The sequence below is a fragment of the Sus scrofa genome, chromosome 6 (assembly GCF_054392235.1).
Source record: "Sus scrofa isolate SSC_HxYL_T2T_F1_AM1 chromosome 6, Sscrofa_HxYL_maternal_Yorkshire_Landrace_v2.0, whole genome shotgun sequence".
NCBI classification, from domain to species: Eukaryota; Metazoa; Chordata; class Mammalia; order Artiodactyla; family Suidae; genus Sus; species Sus scrofa.
In genome coordinates, this window is record NC_139388.1 from 33,272,338 (window position 1) to 33,294,236 (window position 21,899).

The window sequence follows — 21,899 nt, forward strand, 5'->3', positions numbered from 1 at the left end:
AGCCCTTCATTCTTCCCAGAAATCAAACAGTACTTTTGGGGTGTCTTTTTTCCTTCAGTGAGCGAACTATCCCCACATTAACACACATTTAATCTCCACTAGGCCTAATTAAAGTACCTGTGGATTTCTTTATGGATAATTAGAGCTTACTCTTCCTAATGTGTCTCTCACATTAGGATGCCCTTGAACGTTAAAATAAAAAGGAATTCCGTCTGTAAAGAAAAAAGACCTTAGGGTGGAGATGGATTCTTCAGCTGTTTTTTTCAGTCTTATCACACTGTTGATCAAGGGTGTGTATTTACAGTAGGCTGACCCGGGACTACCAGTGGACATGCCAGCGCCCACAGGCTCCAGTGGGCATTCTACCGCAGATTGATACTTTATCACTCCAGCAACATAATGTAACGGTGCCGTGTGCACAAAGACCAGCTATGATCCCCCCTCAGCTGTCACTGTAGGCAATGTACAAAAACATTTTCATGAATAAAAGGTTCTCAAAGACTGTTCTCATATGCAGATTTAATCATGTACACAGCCTCTACAAAGAAAATGGAGCCAGATGTGGTTTACCATTTATAGTTACACAGATGGCTCCAAGCATAGAGGAATACAGTAAATTCAAAAGGAATTCCTCATGAAACTCCAGTGGAATGTAATCCTAAATTTAGAGGGAAGATAGCAGTGGACTAAATTCAGAGTGACTTATGCTGATTTACACTAGTATTTTGTGGGTTTGGAAAAACCAGTCTGCTAAATTGTTCTTAATTTAAACACATACAGCTTCTGATGTTTCTGCCAGATTAACTGGTGATCTTTTTGCTGGTACTAAATGCTGTTGGAACACTACTGTTTCTAATTTTTAGTGGCTGATACAATGTATGGTTGTGCCTATTTCATCATGCTAATTTTTTTTTCCGGGTAGTACATGTTTTTAATATTACGAGACACACACACACACACATATACACTCACATATATGTATATGTGTGTATATGTTTGGTATATATAATTTGACCAGACATAGAAATATATTTGTTCTTTATTAAAATATAAAAATGTAAGGGAATATGCTTTACTTTAGTATTTCAGGTACATGTTTTATTTGGATTTCATTTAAACCTAGGTAACTCTCCCTTTGATAAAATTAACCTGAAATATTGATATATCAGATCCACGCATTTTTTTAAGGTTCCATATGTGAAATGAGAACATTGATAGAAGAAACAGATGTCCTATTTATAGAAACTTCTAGAATTCCATTTATTTTTAAGGTCATGTTATTTTGAATGCAATAAAAAGTCAAACTGTAAAATAAATACACACTTTTGTTCTTTTGAAAACTATGCCTCCTAGAAAAGTATCTCCTTTGGAATAAAACCTCAGACTAGCTGGGAGCAACATTAAGGGCAATTTTCAATAACAAGTTTCTTTTCCATTTATTTCACCATCAGTACAAAACCAGATTTTGTAAATTTCTGCTTTCTTCACTGAGTTTTAAATAAGTAGAAGGGCCAAAGCTGCTGATAATTATTCAGTCATATCATGCTTCACAGATAATAGTTTTCTGCTGAAATGCAGATCAAGATCAGTTTTTCCAAAACCTGGCTATCACCTGGGGAACATTATGAAACTATGAACTCCTGGGCCCCAGGATCTTCGTTTTTAACCTAGGACCAGTGTTTCATTTAGGCTAGCATTTGGGAACCACTCACCTAAACAAATGTTTACCATTTCCCTACTGTATGCCATTTAGTTATTGTCCGACTGGTTCCTCCGGTATCCTGGGTCTGATCATTAGTTGATTTTAACGATCGTTTAAACTGCTACACTTTTATTGAGGAATAATCATTCTATCTAAATCATTCTTATCAAAATGTTCTTATTTGGGTTTTCAACCCAATCTTGTGTTACAAATGAAACTGTTCTCAACCTTTTGCTCTTTGCTTTATAGGCAAAAATTGCATTATCATTGCTGCTTAGTATCACAATCACCATCTTATAGTTCAACATGCTTCATTTTGTGGCCAGTATTTTGTAAATATGTTATTATCACAGACTCTTTAAAAGATTCAGATTCTAGAATTAAAGATCAGGTGGAGAGTTCTTTTTTCTGTATTAAGAGGGTTTATTCGTGGGAGAGATGGTTTTGTCCGATGTCTACTGCTGAGGTTTGGAATTGTGGATTCCTCTGGAGTATGTACAGTATCTGAATTCCTTTACTAGTCCCACAAAAGCTGCACACTGCCAACTTCTCTGACTTTAGAGCTCTAAATTAAGGCCAGTTCCTTTGCTCATCCCACAAACTCTTTCATGTTCCCTAACCGCAGCCTGAGAAAGGCGCCTTGGTTTCAACAGCAGCAGACCAGCATATGTTTACTTAATTCCTAAGACATGATGACAGTGGTCTCTGTGCCACTAAAAGCTTTTCTCTTTATTATTTTCGGTTGAAGCTGATTTCCAAGCTTTCCTTGCGTGTCACGTGTGTTTTGCAGTGCCTTCAGCGCTGCCCAGGAGGAGCAATGGAAGCTGAAGGAACAGCAGCTGAAAGTACAGATTGCTCAACTCGAGACTGCCTTAAAATCTGATTTAACAGACAAAACTGAAATCCTTGACAGACTAAAAACTGAAAGAGGTACAAATAGAATGACTACTGACTTATTCGTTTCAGACATGCATGTTATTCCTTGTTATTCATTGATATGATAAGTACTTACTGTGGTGCCTGCTGTTTTGCCAGACACCTTACTGCAGGAGACATAGCCTGGATTAATAGCCATCCACTTTAATGGGTTGACTGATTGCTCAAAATTTTAAATTTCCCTTTACTCCACTTACAGTATATGCCAAAGGAATTATTTTTTCTCAGCTTTATTCTTGTTTAGGTTGTCTTCAATTTGTTTAATTTTCCTAAATTTATTCAAAAGTCAACAAGTGTTTATTGAGCATCTGTATATGCTAGGCACTGTTCTAAGTTCTGGGGATTCAGCAATGGATAAAACAAAAACCTGGTCCTCATGCAGCATAAAATTGATAGGGAGAAACTGACAGTAATTAAATAAATATGTGATACATTAGGTGGTGGCAAGTGCATTGGGGGAAAAAAAGGCAGTGTAAGACAGCAGAGGGTAGCAGAAGTCTTGCTTGGCTGTTTTTGACTTAGCAAACAAGGAAGATCTGATACTGAGATGCCTAATTCTACTCTGTGACAGAGAACTTAAATACAGAAGCCTTGTCAAGATGTCCCTGCTAAAATAATAATCATTAATAAGTTTCATGTCATGAGTCCCAGATCTCACCCTTCTTGTCTGATAGGAGTAAAATAGTTATAATTAAAGTAGATGCCTGCTTTCCTATATTATACACACATATACACACGAATGCACAACCAGGAAAGTGAATTATTTGCTTCAAGTGTTGTGTCTGTTTGTTCATCCACTAGATAAACCCAGTGATGTGGTAATACTCTGCTCCTTTTGAAAATTCATAATTCAGTTGCATGAGAACATTTAAAAGTTTAAAACAGTCTCATTAAAAAAAAAATTCACATCTAGTCAGTACTCTGTGCATGGATTTAGATCACAAAGCCATATTTCATTAACTCTAAGAAAGATTTTTTTCCATTTTAATATGTCTGAAATTACGAAGCATCTCACAGTGATAACATTTTAAAAATTATGGTCTTGACTTTTCTTAACATTTTTAAGAGGTCTAAAGTTGGAGCACATCATAATCAATGGAGTCTTAATTTCAATGAAATATGTGTTCAGTATTTATTTACCAAGTGGTTAATTTTGACAGATGGTTTATGAATTTTTCTCTAGATGATTGTGACTAGAATAAAATGGTGACATGATTTCTGACTGGATGGATATTTTAAAGTTTTTATGTCAAAGATAACATAATTCCAGATTTTAATGTATAGTATTGAATACCTAACAGAATGCTTTGTTTAGTAGTTGCTCAATAAATTATTCGACTGAAGTCAAAGTGCTCTTTATTTCCTTTCTTTTCTTTCTAGAGGAAAGAGAACTGAAACTAGCCTCTCTTGTTTCTGTGCTTTCTCTACTTCCCTAGATATCAAGAATTCCAAAAGTCTTATCTTTACACATTTGTATTAATCTCTGGAAAGTCTGTCCTCTTATGAGGATAGAATCTTGATGGTCTCTTCTTTAAACACCTGTTTACTGCTGCTGGATTAATTCTGGGGGTTCTTTTTAAGTTATTAAAACTACAGTTGCTAAGTTATTTTAATGCAACTAGTCTATTAGTCTATTCCTCTTTTTCTTTTTTTTTTTAAACTGATTCTTATGTCTTTTTCAGATTTTTTTGAATAATGAAAATAACTCAAAAAAGAGTCCAGTAAACAAAAAAACCTCAAAAATCACCTAATCCAGTAACCCTCAAGATAATTACTATTAATGTTTTTATGTGTGTCCTTCCAGAGTTGTTTCTATGTGTATACATATAATTTTACAACGTGTTTTTCTGTTTACTATATTAAGAAATCGTTTCTTGAGTTATAAATATAAGTCCACATCGTCATCATTTATAACAGCCGACATAGTTTTCCAGTGTGAGGATGTACCATAGATTATTTAGCAATCTTCTATTGATGAATTTTTAAATAACTTCAGTTTTTTCAAGTATCGTGAACGTTTCTACACAAATCTTTACACATTTGTCCAATTATTTTCTTAAGAAAAATTGCTAAAACTGAATCTTTATTTTTTAAAGCAACCGTTACTTTAGTTATTTTTGCTTGAATACCTAAAATTTACAGACCTCATAATTTAAGTTTCTGTATCTTTGTGAAAATGTTACAATAGATTGTAAGAAAATTAGCACAGCCTTTAACCAGTTTTTCCAAGGGAATACTAAACAAAAAATTGAAACTGTCTATTTAAGGAAATCTTTTACTATTTAGAAAGTTCCTTTTTGTATTACAGATTTCGAAATTGTTTAATTTTACTTTGAAGCCTCTTCACACATTAGCTTTTTTATGTATCAAGTGTTCTCTGCCAGAAGATGTTTCCCCGGCTTCTTGTAGTCATTCATCTAACTGGCAAATTATTTTTAGAGAATACTCACCTCTTTATTCAAGGTACAAATTAGTTTCAGATTGTGTGAATGTGCAGGGAAGGATATGTAAATGCAGTTTGCATTTGGTTAATGCTTAAATTAACTGCATGTGTTTAAGGGCTTGCCTTTGAAAGTTCCTTTCTATCTTTAGCTGAAATGCATAATTCAGCATAATGCATATGGTTATATTGATCACAGCTGAAGATATTAGCACAAAGGAGCTCTGAAAATTGTTTAGTTGAATTGTTCTCTGCACTCTGCTTATTAATGCTGTGCTTGAAGAACATAATTTTAAAAGAGTGAAATGTTATCTCATTTGAATAAAATGCTGTTTAGCTTAACCTGATTTTTGTCAAATCATAAGGTAAGGAGTTATTTTTCATCTTGTACAGGGGTGCTTTGATTTTTCATATTATAATTCAGCAAGTCATTTTCCTCTTTGAACTGTAATGTCTCTGTACTTTTTAAAGACCCAGGAATTATATCCCCCAATAAGCAGTTTAAGAAAAATATAGTATGTAATTCTACATAAAATTCAGTAGAGAGAAAGTTACTGGTATTCAGTAATATCTTCTCCCATTAATAAGGTATTTTTCTACTAATAAAGTCCTAGTTTAAAAAATATCAGCGAAATGGGGACATAGTTGTTAAAACAAAAAATCAGTAAAGGAAGAAACATTTGAATAAGTTTGTTTTTACCAGTAGCATATTCGTCTTAGGACCCTGCTCTGAAAAACTGAAAGAATAGAAAAACAAGCGTGTAGAAATAATAATCAAAATACATTGCATCTGGATGAAAATGAGCACTCACGTCCTGAGTCCTGACCGTTTAGGTCCCCCTCAGAACTCCTGAAAGTTTCACTGGCCAGAGAAGGAATTTATATTACCCTCAGGACCTTGGTTCTACATCTTTCAGACTATATTTACCTTCTTTTCATCACTTAATCATTCTATCTAGATGTTGTTTTAATCTAATCAACATAAAACAAAGGATTTCACTTTCTTTGTCTTTTCTCTAACCAAAAAAGCAAATGTATCTCAGGAGGATACATATTCATTATTAATCCTAATTTAATTCAGAGACAAACATTTGACCTTTACCTTCAAAATGTCCAAGTATTGTTCACACTTGGAAATTCTTCCATTCAGTTCACTGAATGTTAACAATTTATACTCTGATAACTTTAACCTTTCACCAATAAGAAAAATATTTGTATGTTTGATATGAAAATGGCTGTACATACGTTAGGTTGTTTTTTGTTTTTTTTTTTTTTTTACCTTTTAGTTTGCCAGAAAATATGTGATATTAAAAATATACAAATTTAGTCCATTTCTTCTCAACCATGTGATTTACACTTTTTACTTACACATAGCCTTTATGGCTTAGGAACACAAAGCATTATAAATGTCAGAAACATGTTTTTGTATAAAATGCAGGGTGCAAACATATAAAGACTTCTGGCAAATGTGTTGATTTCCTTTTCTTTAAGAAAACAAAAATGTACAACTTGAATTGAGGACTCTTAATAATCATAAATCTTTGTGAGCAGGGTGAAATTAGTGGAGACATTTTGGATGATGTGGTTGAAAACTAGTCCACTGGGAGCCCACAGAGAAGAATCCTTGACCACCCCAATGAACTCTAGTGAAGGGTACCCATAAGAATATGGGACTAAAGAATAGATTTATTAGCTAGCTATTATGCTTTTCTTAAGCATGTTGAATGCAGAGAGTGAAAAATTAGTCTCTATGGATTTGCCGTCTTCTGTAGCTCTTCTCTATACTCTGCGTCTGGGTCATGGCAAATGAGCATATAGGCAAACGTGACCTATTTCCATTCTTTACTGATAGCTCTGGGTCCATATCCTAATTAATGGCATAAACTCAATGAACAAAAAGCACACGTGAATTACCATTGATGCTGCCATGCACTGGTTGAGAATCCATTTCTCTTACCTTAACAGATTTATTAAAAGTGGGGTTGATTAAAATTATGGATCCAGAATTATTAACAGAGAAATTATCTTGTTTCAGTAAAAAGACTTTATGCCAAATTGAGAAAAGACAATTCAAGGAACTCAATTAAAAAAACATTAAAAGACAATTTTTTTTTCCACATGCCTTTCAGGACCCTTAATAAGTAAGGAAAAGAAATCATAGACTTAGAAACATATTTTCTTAGGTATTTTAGGTAGAATGTTCCTTTGAAGTCCCAGAGCCACAATTTCCTCATATTAATACTGTGAACCTAAGTCTTAAGTTTTTGATAAGCAAGCGAATCATATGGTAGACACATGATAGTGTTCCTTTGTTCCTCTTTCCCCTGCTGCCTTTGTCTAGGTGCTAGCTCAATTTCCTCTCTGGCCAGAACAATACTAGATGGAGCTGGGTGTGTATCCTGAATTAAGTTAATCTAAAATGTGTTCTTATACCTCAGTCTCACTTACCTTTCTAATTGGTGTCGACTTTATTTTTAAGACCAAAATGAGAAAATCATTCAAGAAAATAGAGAACTACAGTTACAGTACCTGGAACAAAAGCAACAACTTGATGAACTTAAAAACCGCATGAAGTTTTACAGCCAGGTGAACTATTTTCTTATTTAGGAAATGAAACTCCCAATTTTTATCTAAATATTTTGTACATAAAGAAAACACTATAGCCCAAAGCAAAAACTACCAATATGTGACTTAGTTTATTAATTCATGTGGCGGCCGATGTTCCGTAGTTGGAATGTCTCTAGTACTTTCCATTAATATCTCATTGTGAGCTTTTACTTACTCTGTCTCTTGCAGGAGAGTGATATTAATGCTGATGAATTGAGTGAGGCTCTCCTGCTTATAAAGGTAACTTTCTGAACTTCACCATGAATTTCATGTCTGCATATAACTGTTTCAGCATAATAATGACCCTGATCTATAACCTTTATACTTGGAGAATGAATTATTCAGGAAAGTGGTCAGGTGACATTTAGTTACAGTATATACATATTTCATAATGACATCAAAATTACATTAAAGTAGACCTCAAAAAACTCTTATTTAAAAGCACTTTCTCCACCTGTAACAAACATGTTACTTTTATATGCCCCACCATAAAACTAATCAACAATTTTCTGTCCTGAGAGACCTTGGTGCCCCTATTATCTTAAGTAAAATATTGAATTATATATGTCACGAGAAAGGTATTTTTCAATTCTAGGATATTCTGTTATAAGACACAAAAAAATACATTTCTTTTAGATCTTCACAGTGTAGATTTTTATCAAATGTAGAAATAGAAATAAATGTACATGATTCTTTTTTATTTCATGAAGTAATAAACTTTTTTGTTTCTCTGTTTTTATTCCAAATGTCTATCCAAATATGTATTCTGTATTAGGACTGCTTAATTCCTGATGGAAAATGGAAATATATCTGTTTTCAATTAATGATTGTTCCTTGCTATATCCGTATTAATTCACATTTAGAAACATTTATTTTAGAAACTCTTATTTTGGCAATAAAACATGTTTTTGTTTTAGGATCAAAAATCACAAAAAAATGGAGACCTTTCTTTTTTGGAGAAAGTAGACAATAAAATTTATAATAAAGATCTAGAACGCTCCATGAAAGAGCTGCAAGCAACTCACGCTGAAACAGTGCAAGAACTTGAAAAGACAAGAAACATGCTAATTATGCAACATAAAATTAATAAAGATTATCAGGTAATATAATACGCTAAATTCAGAGGGTAGGTTTCCTATAATATTCTACCGATGATTTACATTTCTAAGCAGCATTATGTGTTATCATCTGTTATAATCTATTATCATGTTACCGTAAGCCTGGAATTTAACCTTAGAGCTAGATGCTTAGAATGAATAGTTTAAAAACAAATCATCTTTTTAAATCCCTGGTTTTAGAGAACAAGTCGTGGCAATGAATTCCCCCTTTACTAGCATGAACTCATTCAGCGACTGGGTTAAAGTTCTCCTGATGTCCTGCCGCAACCACATGTGATATTAGCTTTTAACAAATGGGAATATCACCTCCTTAAAAAGAAATCCAGAGTTTTGTGGATTTTACTTCTGACTTACGAACTTTGCCAAGCATAATTTTCTAAACTATAAGCTCTTTGAAGTCAGGAAACAACGGTTTATAGCTCCTGGCATCCCTGGGATCTAGAAAATGCTTGAATCATAGTTGCTTTAAAGAATGAAAATGGAACTAATCAGTCATAAGTACTGAAACTTACCTCTATTTTTTTAGATGGAAGTTGAGGCAGTGACCCAGAAGATGGAAAATTTGCAACAAGATTATGAACTCAAAGTGGAACAGTATGTTCATCTTCTCGATATCAGGGCTGCACGCATCCAGAAACTAGAAGGTACAACGTGCCCAATTCTTTGTCCACAGTAACTGGAGGAGTGGATTTTTGTAACAGTTGAGAATGTCATCCAAATGTACACTCATCATTTCTTTTTGCTCTTTTTCCCCCCAATTTATTAACTAAAATAGTAATTTACCAGAAAGGCTGTTTTTATCTGATACTTTTCTACTCAAACGTTTTCACTAATTTTCCCTACTGCTTTTTTAATTCGGTATTGCAGGCAAGATTTCAGAGTACTTCATTAAGTACCAGAGAATAAATTTAACCACCTCGTTTCTAATTTCTAAGTAAACCATGTATCTCAGCCCAATAGGTCTGGTTGCTCTTTGTGAGATTTCTCCTGCTCAGACCCATCACCAGGCCTTTGTCGGCTCCTTTCTACTCTGACTCTGGGATATACCCTCTCTCCTTCAGAGTCTAACCAAATGCACGCCCATGCCAGGAAGCCGGCTCTGATTGCTCCTGGCCATCTCTCTACTTTAAATGCCCTTACAGTGGTTTTTCAGACTTTAGCAAGCCTGAAAATTACATGGGGAACTTGTTTCAAGGGTGGCTTCCTAGCCGCCCGGCTAGCTCAGTCGGTAGAGCATGAGACTCTTAAGTGTGGCTTCCTAGGCCCTGCCCCTGGAGATCTTGGGGCCTGTGATTCTGTATATTTAGAAATAATTCCAAACAATTCAGATGCAGGTGCAAAACTCTACTCTGAAAAACCATATCCCAGCACTTACCGCTTTTACTCTCGTGTACTCAAACAGCATGTTTAGAGATTGTATTATGTATGTGTTCCTCACTATTGGAGTTTTGCATAGTCTCCAAGACTACACTGTAAGTTCTGCAATGCTGAGTGCTTTGTCTCTCTTTCATGCTCTCTGCCACACAGTGCCTAAATTCTGTGATCTGTGCCAGCAGTAATTTTTCACTCTTAAAAATCACTGAGCATCCAAAAGTTTTTTGTATTTATATGGATTATATTTATGATAGTTATATTAGAAATTAAAAATGAGAAATTTAAAACATGTAAGTCATACTAAAATAATATTAATAATTTAATAACACTAATGAAATAATACTATAAACATGTTAGCATAAATTGCAATCTTTATTTTTTAAAATAGTTTTGACCTCACAGCCCTCTAGAACCACTTCAAGGACCCTCAGAGGTTCCCAGACCACACTTTGAGAACCTCTGCTCTCAGGAGACATGTTCAATAAATATCTTTATCTGACTGAACGGGATTTTCCAGAGTCCTAAAGAGCTGTGTGTTCCTTTTATTTTAAGTAGTACTCAATAAACATTTGCTTAATGAAATTTTCCAGAAAAACAAGAAGATCACATAGTTTGAGATTTTCATTCCTTTCAAGTCTAAGTCTTTACCAATATATTTTATCTGTCTCCTAAATTCATTGATTCATTCCATAAACATGCTCAAGTTCCTAACGTATCCCAAGCCAAGTGCTAGTCAGTGAGAATACAAATAGGAAAAGAATCTCAGACAACACCCTCCAGGAACTCATAAGATGTGAACCAGTAAGTAGGCAGTTATACTTTACTGTGAAGAGTGCGAAGCTAGGAAAATGCAAAAGCCAAGGAAACGCTGAGGAGAGAGTGCCTGTTCATACCTGAAGATTCAGGTAAGACTCCACCCAATAGGTTTGGAGTCTTTAAAGATGACAGAATTCACCACTAAGTAAAAGCAGTGGAAGGCATTCCAGGCAGTAGATGAGGCAGTGCCCTCAACATGAAGCACTGTCATTCATTTGACAAACTGCGTGTGGATCCATCATCTCTTTGGACCTCAGGATTAGTAAAGGGAGGAAAACCTGGAGATAAGCCTGAAAAGAACCAAATCCAAAAGGCCCTGTTTGCCACCCCGATGAGCTTACACCTTATTAACCTAGAGAAGCACCAAGGAAATTTTAAATGAGGGAGTAGCACATCCAAAATTATGTTTTGGAGATTATGCTATAGATACTGAGAAGAATGAGTCAAAGTCAAAGGAAACGGTTTGGGTTCCATTAATAATCTATGTAATAAAAGCTGGGGGGTGGTAAGTAAGATAGAATCAGTGGATGTAAAAAAGACAGGGATAAGTTTGATAAAGACTTCGGAAATAGTTTTAGTTGTAGTATCTAGCTTAGGCAACTGGATGAATGCTAACAGCATCACTTGAAATTCAAAGTACAGAAAAAACAAGAAGAGAATATGAGCCATTCTGCTTTGGGTATACGAATTCGATGTGCCTAGGGGATATCTAGATAGAGGACTCAGCAAGGTGTGTGGGCCTGGAATTCAAGAAAGAAATCTGAATTAAAAATAGGAATAGGGAGTTCCTGTGTGGCTCAGTGGTTAACGAATCTGACTAGGAACCATGAGGTTGCAGGTTCGATCCCTGGCCTTGCTCAGTAGGTTAAGGATCCAGCATTGCTGTTACCTGTGGTGTAGGTTGCAGACGTGGCTCAGATCCTGCATTGCTGTGGCTCTGGCGTAGGCCAGCGGCTACAGCTCTGATTAGACCCCCTGGCCTGGGAACCTCCATTTGCCGCAGGTGTGGCCCTAGAAAAGGAGAAAAGACCAAAAAAAAAAAAAAAAAAAAAAGAAATAGAAATAGGAGAGTCTTCAGTATATTGATAGAAACATAAGTCATAAAAGAGGATAAGGGAGTTCCCATCGTGGTGCAGCAGAAACAAACCCAACTGGTATCCATGAGGATGTGGGTTTAATCCCTGGACTAGCTCAGTGGGCAAAGGATCCAGCATTGCCGTGAGCTGTGGTGTAGGTCACAGACATGGCTCAGATCTGGTGTGGCTGTGGCGTAGGCTGCCGACTGCAGCTCCAGTTTGACCACTAGCCTGGGAACTTCCATATACTATGGATGCGGCCCTAAAAAAAACAAAAACTAAATGAACAAAATAAAAGAGGATAAGATTACCCATGAGAACATGTAGACTAAAAAGAGGATAAAAACAGAACCCCAGCAAACTAGCAGAAAAAGAGAAGCCCTTAAAGAATGAGAAGAGAGGTAGGCAGAGAAGTAGGGGAGACAATGATGTGGAAGCCAAGGTAGGACGGAAGTTCACAGAAGAGGAAGTGGTCACACTATCAAGTCAGCAAAGAATGCAAGTAACACGAGGACCAAAGTCCATTCCATCTAGTAATCAGTTGGTTATTGGTGACCTTTTCTGGAATACTTTTTTCTTTTTTTTATTATTTTTTTTATTTTTAGGGCAGCACCTGCGGCATATGGAGGTTCCCAGGGCAGGGGTTGAATTGGAGCCACAGCTGCCAGCCTACATGACAGCCACAGTAACACCAGATCCTTAACCCACTGAGCAAGGCCAGGGATCAAACCAGCATCCTCATGGATACTAGTCGGTTTCGTTAACCAGAGAGCCACGACAGGAACTCCTCTTGTGGAGTACTTTCATGAGAAAAGTAAATCAGATGCTTTTTGCAGGAGTCTGAGAAGTGTCAGGTAGATAAGGAATTGGAGACACAGTACATTACGCTTTTTAGAGATTTGAATGTAACATGGGAAATGTGTATCTAGAAAGAGATATATCTTTTTTTATTTTTATTTTTTAAAGGGCTGCACCTGCAGCATACGGAAGTTTCCAGGCTAGGGGTCAAATCAGAGCCGCAGCTGCCAGCCTACACCACAGCCATAGCAACACCAGGTGCAAACCGAATCTGCAACCTACACAGCAGCTCACGGCAATGCTGGATCCTTAACCCACTGAGCAGGGCCAGGTAGCGAACCTGCAACCTCATGGATACTAGTTGGGTTCATTACCACTGAACCATAACAGGAACTCCAAGATAAATCTTTTTATTTTATTTTTTCATTGAAGTATAGTTGATTTATAGTAGAGTAGTTTCAGGTATATAGCATAGTGATTCAGTATTTTTGCAGTTCGTTTTCTCTATCTATGAGTCTGTTTCTGTTTGGCCTAAATATTTGTCTTATTTTTAGATTCCACATATAAGTTATATTATACACTATTTGTTTTTCTCTGACTTATTTCACTAAGAGTAAAATTATATATGTCTATCCATGTTGCTGCACATGGCAGAATTTCATTCTTTTGTATGGCTGAGAAATATTCCTCTGCGTGTGAGTGTGTCTTTGTGTCTGTATATAACACATCTTCTGTATCCATTCATCAATGGAGGGGCAATTGGGTGGCGTCCATGTCTTGGCTGTTATAAATAGTGTAAATAGTGGCTGTCAACATTGGGATGCATATATCTTTTCAAATTTTATTTACATATATTCTACCCCAGAGTAGAACTGCTGGATCATATGGAAGTTTTATTTTTAACTTTTTGAGGACCTTCCAAAATGTTTTTTATAGTGGCTGCACCAATTTACATTCCTACCAACAGTGTACAGAGGTTCCCTTTTCTACATCCTCTCCAATATTTGTTATTTTTAGACTTTTAAAAAATATTTTATTAAATTATAGTTGATTTACAATGTTCTATCATTTTCTGCTATATAGCAAAGTGACTCAGCCATACCCAGTTGTGTGTGTGTGTGTGTGTGTGTATTCTTTTTCTCATATTATCTTCCATCATGTGCTGTCGCAAGTGATTGGATATAGTTCCCTGTGCTACACAGCAGGATGTCCTTGTTCATCCATTCTAAATGTAATAGTTTGTATCTAATAACCCCAAACTCCCAGTATTTGTAGACTTTTTGATGATAGCCTTTCTGACAGGTACGAGATGATGCCTCGTTTTGATTTGCATTTCTCTAATAATCAGCAGTGTTGAACATCTTTTCATGTGCCTGTTAGCATCTAAATGTCTTCTTTGGAGAAATACCTGTTCAGGTCTTCTGCCTGGTTTTTCAATATTGAGTTGTATGAGCTGTTTATATTTTTTGGATATTAACCCTTTATAGGTCGTATCATTTGCAGACATTTTTTCAACCATTCAGTAGTTTGTCTTTTCATTTTATCGATGGTTTCCTTTGCTGTCCAAAAGCTTTTAAGTTTAATTAGCTTAAATTTTCTTATTTTGGCTTTTATTTCTTTTGCTTTAGGAGGCAGCTCCAAAAAAATACTAATGTGCTTTATGCCTATGTTCTTTTCTAGGAGTTTTATGGTTTCTGGTCTTACATTTAGGTCTTTAAACCATTTTGAGTTTATTTTTGTATGTGTATGAGGATATGTTCTAATCTAGAAAGAGACATGTCTTTTTAAAAAGCAGCTTTATAATAAACATACTTTAAACTGCACATATTTAAAATGTACAGTTTGGTGAGTTTTGGCCTATGTATATGCGTCTGAAACCACCACCATAATCAAGATAATAGACATATTCCTAATCCCCTCAAAGTAGAAAAGTATATTATTTTAATAAGCTGAAGGGAAGAAGCCAGTGGAAAGAGAAATTGACGTCATGGGAGAGAAGATAATAGAGCAGAGGCAAATGAGCAGATGGGATCTAAATGTTTAGCTCAGCCTTTCATTCATAAAGGCCGTTTTCTTTCTTCTCTTTCCTTTTCCCTGGTAGAGCCTGTATTACCCCTTAAGTTGTAATTTTGTTGTTTTAATAAGTGATATAAAAGTAAATGATGAGTTTCTTTACAAGACAACATTATCTACAGAAAAAAATGTGCAGTCATAGAATTTAAGATTGAATCTATTCACCAAAAGCACTCAGAGTTCCCACCACTTCGAAAGGTGGTTTGTATCTTTATATGTCAGTATTTAAAAACCTCTAAACTGTGTGTCTTCTCTTGCAGCCCAATTAAAGGATATTGCCTATGGCACCAAGCAGTATAAATTCAAACCAGAAATCATGCCAGAAGACTCCGTTGATGCATTTGATGAAACCATTCACTTAGAACGAGGCGAAAATCTATTTGAAATCCATATCAACAAAGTAACCTTTTCTTCTGAAGTTTTACAGGCATCTGGAGAAAAAGAGCCTGTCACTTTCTGTACCTATGCTTTCTATGATTTTGAACTACAGACAACTCCCATTGTGCGGGGCCGTCACCCAGAATATAACTTTACTTCTCAGTATCTTATTCAAGTTAATGACTTATTCTTACAATACATTCAGAAAAATACTATCACTCTCGAGGTCCACCAAGCTTACAGCACAGATTATGAAACAATTGCAGCGTGTCAGTTGAGATTCCATGAAATTCTAGAAAAAAGCGGTCGAATATTTTGTACAGCAAGTTTGGTTGGTGAGTACAGTCTTAGAAACTTAGGATGTTTGAATCCCTGATGGGTTTATATATTGACATGGCATTCCACATTAGTATCTTATCTTACAGATTCAAGGTGCCTTTAGGGTAAGGACATTGTTCTCAGACTTAGCTGCCCACAATTAATTGGACTGTCTTAAATGTCATTGATAATGTCAGTACAATGGCTATTAATTTTTTAAAGGCTTATTAATGCAGATGTTCCTTCACCATACTGATAGCTTTGTTTGATTAAACACTAATTATGGTACATTTAGCAATTTTTTAAAAGAGCTTATCATGTTATTCCTATTACTAGGCACTAGGAAATGCTGTGATCAGTGGTAAATAAGACAGACAAAGCCCATACCCCCATATGCTTACCTTCCGGAGGGGAAGACAGGCTGTAAAACAAATATATATGTCATCAGATATGTAGAACAATGGGCAGGGCAAGAGGCTAAAGAGAGAGATAGAAGATTTCTAATTCAGTTAAGGGCTTCCCTGAGGGGTGGCGTTGGTAAAGACCCGAATAAAAATCCATGCTAGGATCCAGAAGAAGGATGTTTCAGGCAGAGGAAACAGCACCTACTAAGGCCAAAGGGAGGAACAGACCCAACTTGTTGGAGGAACAGCAAGAAGGCCAGTGGCTAGAGCAGATATGGTCTTAAAGCCATCGGATCACACTGTAGAACCTTGCAGATCATCATGAGGAGTCTGGACTTCTGTTTTTCTCTGAATGATGCAAATCATTGGACAGTTTTGAGGAGGGAAGTAATGTGATCACACATAGGTTTTTAGAGAAACCATCCCGGGTGCAATGGGAATAGCCTATAAGGACCCTGAGGGAAAATAGGACCATTATCAGGCTATTGCATTCATCTGTGGAAAGATGATGGTGGCTTGGATTAGATGGTAATGAAAGTGATGATAGGAAGTGGTTATATTTGGTGTATATTTGATTAACTCTTACTTAAAGATTTGCTCATCAGTGAAATGTAGGATAATGAGGAAAACTGAGGCAGTGAAAATTTCTGGTGTGAACAACTAGGAGATCAGTGAGGCCATTTATTGAGATAGACCTGGGAAAGGAACAAATTTGAGGGAGAAAACTAAGAATTGTGTTTGAACAAGTTAAGGCTGACCTTACAGCCAAGTGGAAACATCACCTAAGCAGTTGGGTATACTAGTGTGAAGGTCAGGGAGAGAACTACAAAAGTGGGAGTTATTAGCACACAGAATATATTTTGAGCCTTGGGCCTAGATAATATCATATAGAGAGTGAACGTGCATCAAGAAGAGAAGGTGGCCAAGGCCTGAGCCTTGGGAAACTCCAAAATCTAGAGTTCAGGGGAAAGAGGAAGAGCCAACCAAGAAAACTGAGGAGTGGCACGTGAGGTGGGAGATAAACCAAGAGTATACAGTGTCCTCGAGGCCAAATGAAGAACCCTTTTCAAGAAGGAAGGAGGGTGACCTAGGTTCCAGGGAGGGATTTTGTTTTATTGATTATCTATATTGTAGATAATATAGTCACATGGTTCAAAAAGCACAGAAATGTATACCATAAAATGTCTTCTCTCTCCCCCCGTCTCCCACCCACCTTGGGTCCCCTCTCCAAAGGCTACCAAGTCTTCCAAAGAAATTTTATGCATATACAAGCAAATATATGTGTGTGTCAATATTCTTCTTTTAGGACTTTTTTTAATGATGTTAGATTTGAATCATGTTTACATGTTGATGAGCATGATCTACTGGCGAGAAAGAAATTGATGAAGTAGAAGAGGATGGGGTAATAGCTTTAATAATATGGTGTATTCAAGAAAGTGTATGTATATGAATATCCTCTATCCAGCACATACTGGGTACCCATTGTGTACCAGTCCCCCTGGTAGGGATGTATCCATGGAAACTTGGCCCCTGCCCTCAAGTGTGGTAGAGAAATAGACTGGTGAACAGACCGTGATGCCAGAGCAGTCAGTGCCCGAATGAGGACATAGTCTTCCTTTCTGTGAAGGAAGCGCAGAGCCTGTGAGTCTCCTGGAAGCCATAGAGGAAATGGTCACAGAGGGGGATGAAGAGCTGCCTGAACCCTAAGGAGTGCTGAGGCTCTGCCGGGCCAACACGCCAGAGTATACGTTTGGCATCGCTCTGGTGTTTTTCCCTCTACTTGTGGCACAGTAGAAAAATGGGAAGGTGCCAAAGATTCCTTGAAAGTTAAAGTATAAGATGGAACATCACATTTATAATTTTGAGGTTTCGTATTGTGTCTATCGGACTACATTGAGTGCAACTTGTTAAATATTTGAAAAGTAGCATCAGAAAGGATCTATGGAGTATCTGGTTCAGTGTTGAGCTTTTTCTTTATGTTTCAGAAGGATTGAAATAGTATAAACTGGACTACCTCAAGTCGTAGTTTGACATAGTTCTTTAATAATATTTAACATCCACAGTGGAACTCATACTTGCAGAAGTAACTTTATTTTCTTTATCTCTGTTATTTGCCAATCACACGTCATTTGTGTGAGTCATATACTATTTGACTCAATATAAAATTTATAGTTTTAATGCATTATACCATTGATGTGTTTTTTTGCTGGTATATATTTTGACTTATGGGACTGTTTTAACAGTGAGTTATGTATTGGTTTGTAGGAACTAAAGGAGACATCCCAAATTTTGGGACAGTGGAATACTGGTTCCGATTAAGAGTTCCCATGGATCAAGCAATTCGACTTTATCGAGAACGGGCAAAGGCTTTGGGATATATAACATCAAATTTTAAGGGGCCAGAGAAAATGCAATGGGTAAGCTTGTTTGACTTTAAGACTCTTTCATGACACAGAAATTGTACAGTATTTCTTTATGTCATCATGCTTTAAACTGAAATCATTTTTTTCACAACCATCAAGTGGCTTTTTTAAACTTTTTATTCTGAAATAATCATAGACTTACAGGAAGTAGCAAAAATAGTAAGAGGTCCTGTGTAGCTTTCACCCAGTTTCTCCCAATTGTAGTATTTTATGTAACTATAGCACAGTATCAAAACCAGGAAATTGACATTGGTACAGTACTATTAACTAAGCTTTTGTAAGTTTTTATGTGCTTTTATCCTGCATGTGTGTGTGGGTGTGTAGAGGAAGAAGCAGGGAGCTATGCAGACTTATCATGTGTACATAGCCGTATAACTACCACCACAATCAAGGTGTAGAATTGGTTTCTCACCACAAAGGAACTCCCCTGTGCTCTCTAGGACACTTTTGAAACAGAACTGCAATGCTATTATTATTCACCAAGTGACTTTCGTTACACTTTCTACTGTTAAGGAAATGAATAGCAATTTTGGACTTTCAGTTATTCTCCTTCTTTCCAACTTCTTCCCAGCTGTTTCAAAAACTTTTAGATTTCTGAAATGCAAAGTGAAATATAAAATAAATATTCTTTTGCTATGAATTGAAAGTTTAAATGCAATTCCTCAGAGCAGCATTTTCCAAACTATGTCTCATGGAGTCTGAATAGCCATATTTCCAAACGAGTTTCATGATCCAATAAATGCAGAAAACACTGGATTGAGCAAAATTAAATAGGATCCTTGACGTTAAGACTTCTCATGTCTAACATTAACCTCAAGAGGAAGTATAAAGTGTACACTTATGTTAAGTAACAAAGGGATGCAATAGAGTAGAAACATTTTGGAATGTCTGCTCAAGTTATCATTCCCTTTCTTCGTTTAGAACTTCCCTCTCTACTAATCCACGGGGCTGGGCTCCCAGTGGCCAGCTTTACATTTGGCGATCTTGTTCTTTCCCACTCCACCCAATTATAATCAGCAATTCTGCAATATCTACCTGCCCACAACTGAGCCAGTCAAATTCTGCTTTCTGAATCAAGAGAAAACAAGACTTTCCATGCCTGGAACGTGTAAAGTTGAGTTTTTATGGGATAGCTATCTTCTACCATGTTAAACAGCAGAGGAAAGAAAATGGGACTGGAAAGAAAATAATAAGCGAGCATACAGAGAAAAATGAAAACTAGATGGAGAGTAAATTCCGGTGGTTTTCCAGCCCTTTTACCTTCCTATAACCCAACCATATTTCTGCTGTCAAGTTCTAAGAAATAACCCTATAGCCTTATATTAAAGTCTCTTTTCATTGTATCTGCTGGGTGGAATTAGTTTCTATAACTTTGACTTAAAGAACCATGACTAATATAGCATTGATTCCCAACTAAAGAATGGCACCTGTTTTGCAGAGATCGTCTTTCTGAACTAGTATTCTACAGAACACACTTTGGGAAATGCTGCTATGGAAAAGGGAATTCGAAATAGAGAAACCACAGTGTTTACTTAGTTTTGTAGTTTAAAGGTTTTTAGCCTCCCAGTTGATGGCTTTAATTAGTCGTTTACTGTTGGAATTTCTGATTTTGTGAGTGGACTTAGAAAGAGACACGGTAGGGGTATTTTGTAAATCATTCCACTCAGCCTTCTGCAGCCGGATGCAAACTAGCCCTCGGGAAAGCAGCATCGTGATTCCCTCTCTAGACTTCCCATCTCCACACCACCAGATGTCTCCACCAAGGAGACTATGACTACAGTTCTAGTTGTCCTTCTCCAGTAAGCTTCTCTAGAATCAGAGGTTCCAGATGGTTAATCCAGATTCAGAAATGCAGTGAAAGAAGGGTTCCTCTGTGGAGGAAAAAAAAAAAAACCCTAACACCACATGGCATGGCACTACATTCTTTGTCCCAGATTCCATCAGCTATGGTAGGCTTAGCAGTTAGTGCAGTTGTTAGCTAGAATACTTATATACTTACTGGCTACGTGAGTAACAGTTCCAAAAGGGCCATAAAGTAGTTTCTGACACTGCCTGATGACTCTTTGCTTATCACTGTTCTGAAATGTCTTCCCAAATCAAGGTTTTACCCCTCCAAGTTTTGTCTCTCACTCTGTTCTCCTGTTCTTATAGCAGTTAGACTTTGATAAGCTAATTGCCTTAGTCTCAGGTATCTGCTTCCCCAGATCCCATTGGTTCAGGTTGAGGGCCAACCCAAATATAACAGAAACATTTCTGTGGGTGGGTACCATCGAATTATTTGGATTCTCATTTAAGAATGGGATATGGGATGGAGTTCCCATCTTGGCTCAGTGGTTAACGAATCCAACTAGGAACGATGAGGTTGTGGGTTCAATCCCTGGCCTCGCTCAGTGGGTTAAGGATCCGCCGTTGCCGTGAGCTGTGGTGTAGGTGGCAGACGCGGCTCGGATCCTGTGTTGCTGTGGCTCTGGCATAGGCGAGCAGCTACAGCTCTGATTAGACCCCTAGCCTGGGAACCTCCATGTGCCATGGGTGCGGCCCCAAAAAAGACAAAAGACAAAAAAAAAGGGATATGATCAGAATAAATGGAATGATTGAAGGATTAACATTTAATACATTTGTGAAATGGGGACGTTTGTCTTTGAACCCATCTGCTCACTTTACTTGCTAATTACTAGATTGCATTAAAGATCATCAGATTAACTATTTTTTTGGCTTTATTGGTTTTAATAGCAATCTGTACATGTATGCTCAATCTTCTGTGTTTGCTGCTAATAGCAGTTGTGACCCATGTTCTAGAGAATATTGGTTTTGAATATGAGTCAAGAATCTTACTGATATTGGGGAAGTAACTATTGAAAAATTTTAAAAAATTGAAAAAAAAGAATCTTTTACTGAGAAGTTCACTGTGAAGTGAAAATATGCAGCTTTTTGTCCATTTACAAAATTATTTTGTTTGGGGGTTGGCAGCTGCTGTTTTTCTTTTCATTGTGCTATTACTATAATATAAAATATGTATGTTTTCACAGTTAAGTCAGCAAGCGCCCAACCCTGCTCAGCTCAGTTCTACTGATTCCACAGATGGCAACTTAAATGAACTTCACATTACAATAAAATGTTGCAACCACCTGCAGTCCCGAGAAAGCCACCTTCAGCCACACCCATATGTTGTGTACAAGTTTTTTGACTTTGCAGACCATGATACAGCCATCATTCCCAGTAGCAATGATCCACAGTTCGATGATCATATGTGTTTCCCAGTGCCAATGAATATGGATTTGGATCGATATCTTAAGTCAGAGACTCTGAGTTTTTATGTGTTCGATGATAGTGATACCCAGGAGAATATCTACATAGGAAAAGTCAGTGTGCCGCTGATTTCACTGGCACATGACAGGTGCATTTCAGGTAAGCCTATTTCTTGAATCCATTAAAT

General features: G+C 36.7%; 1 protein-coding gene across 10 annotated transcripts in view; it reads left to right on the forward strand.

Moving 5' to 3' along the window:
* RPGRIP1L (RPGRIP1 like) overlaps positions 1-21,899 on the forward strand; it is a 343,331-nt gene that overhangs the window by 31,712 nt on the left and 289,720 nt on the right. For 5 of the 10 annotated variants that reach the window (XR_014805894.1, XR_014805895.1, XM_084960288.1 and 2 more), the window contains exons 10-17: positions 2,493-2,632; positions 7,558-7,664; positions 7,875-7,925; positions 8,603-8,785; positions 9,330-9,447; positions 15,201-15,653; positions 18,306-18,457; positions 21,493-21,871. Coding sequence is in view for 7 of the 10 variants with exons in the window: in XM_084960288.1 (XP_084816414.1) it covers positions 2,493-2,632; positions 7,558-7,664; positions 7,875-7,925; positions 8,603-8,785; positions 9,330-9,447; positions 15,201-15,653; positions 18,306-18,457; positions 21,493-21,871 (1,583 nt within the window). In the remaining 3 variants the exon portion in view is untranslated. The remainder of the gene's footprint in view (positions 1-2,492; positions 2,633-7,557; positions 7,665-7,874; positions 7,926-8,602; positions 8,786-9,329; positions 9,448-15,200; positions 15,654-18,305; positions 18,458-21,492; positions 21,872-21,899) is intronic. The other 5 variants (XR_014805896.1, XM_084960290.1, XM_084960289.1 and 2 more) reach the window with 2 other exon arrangements.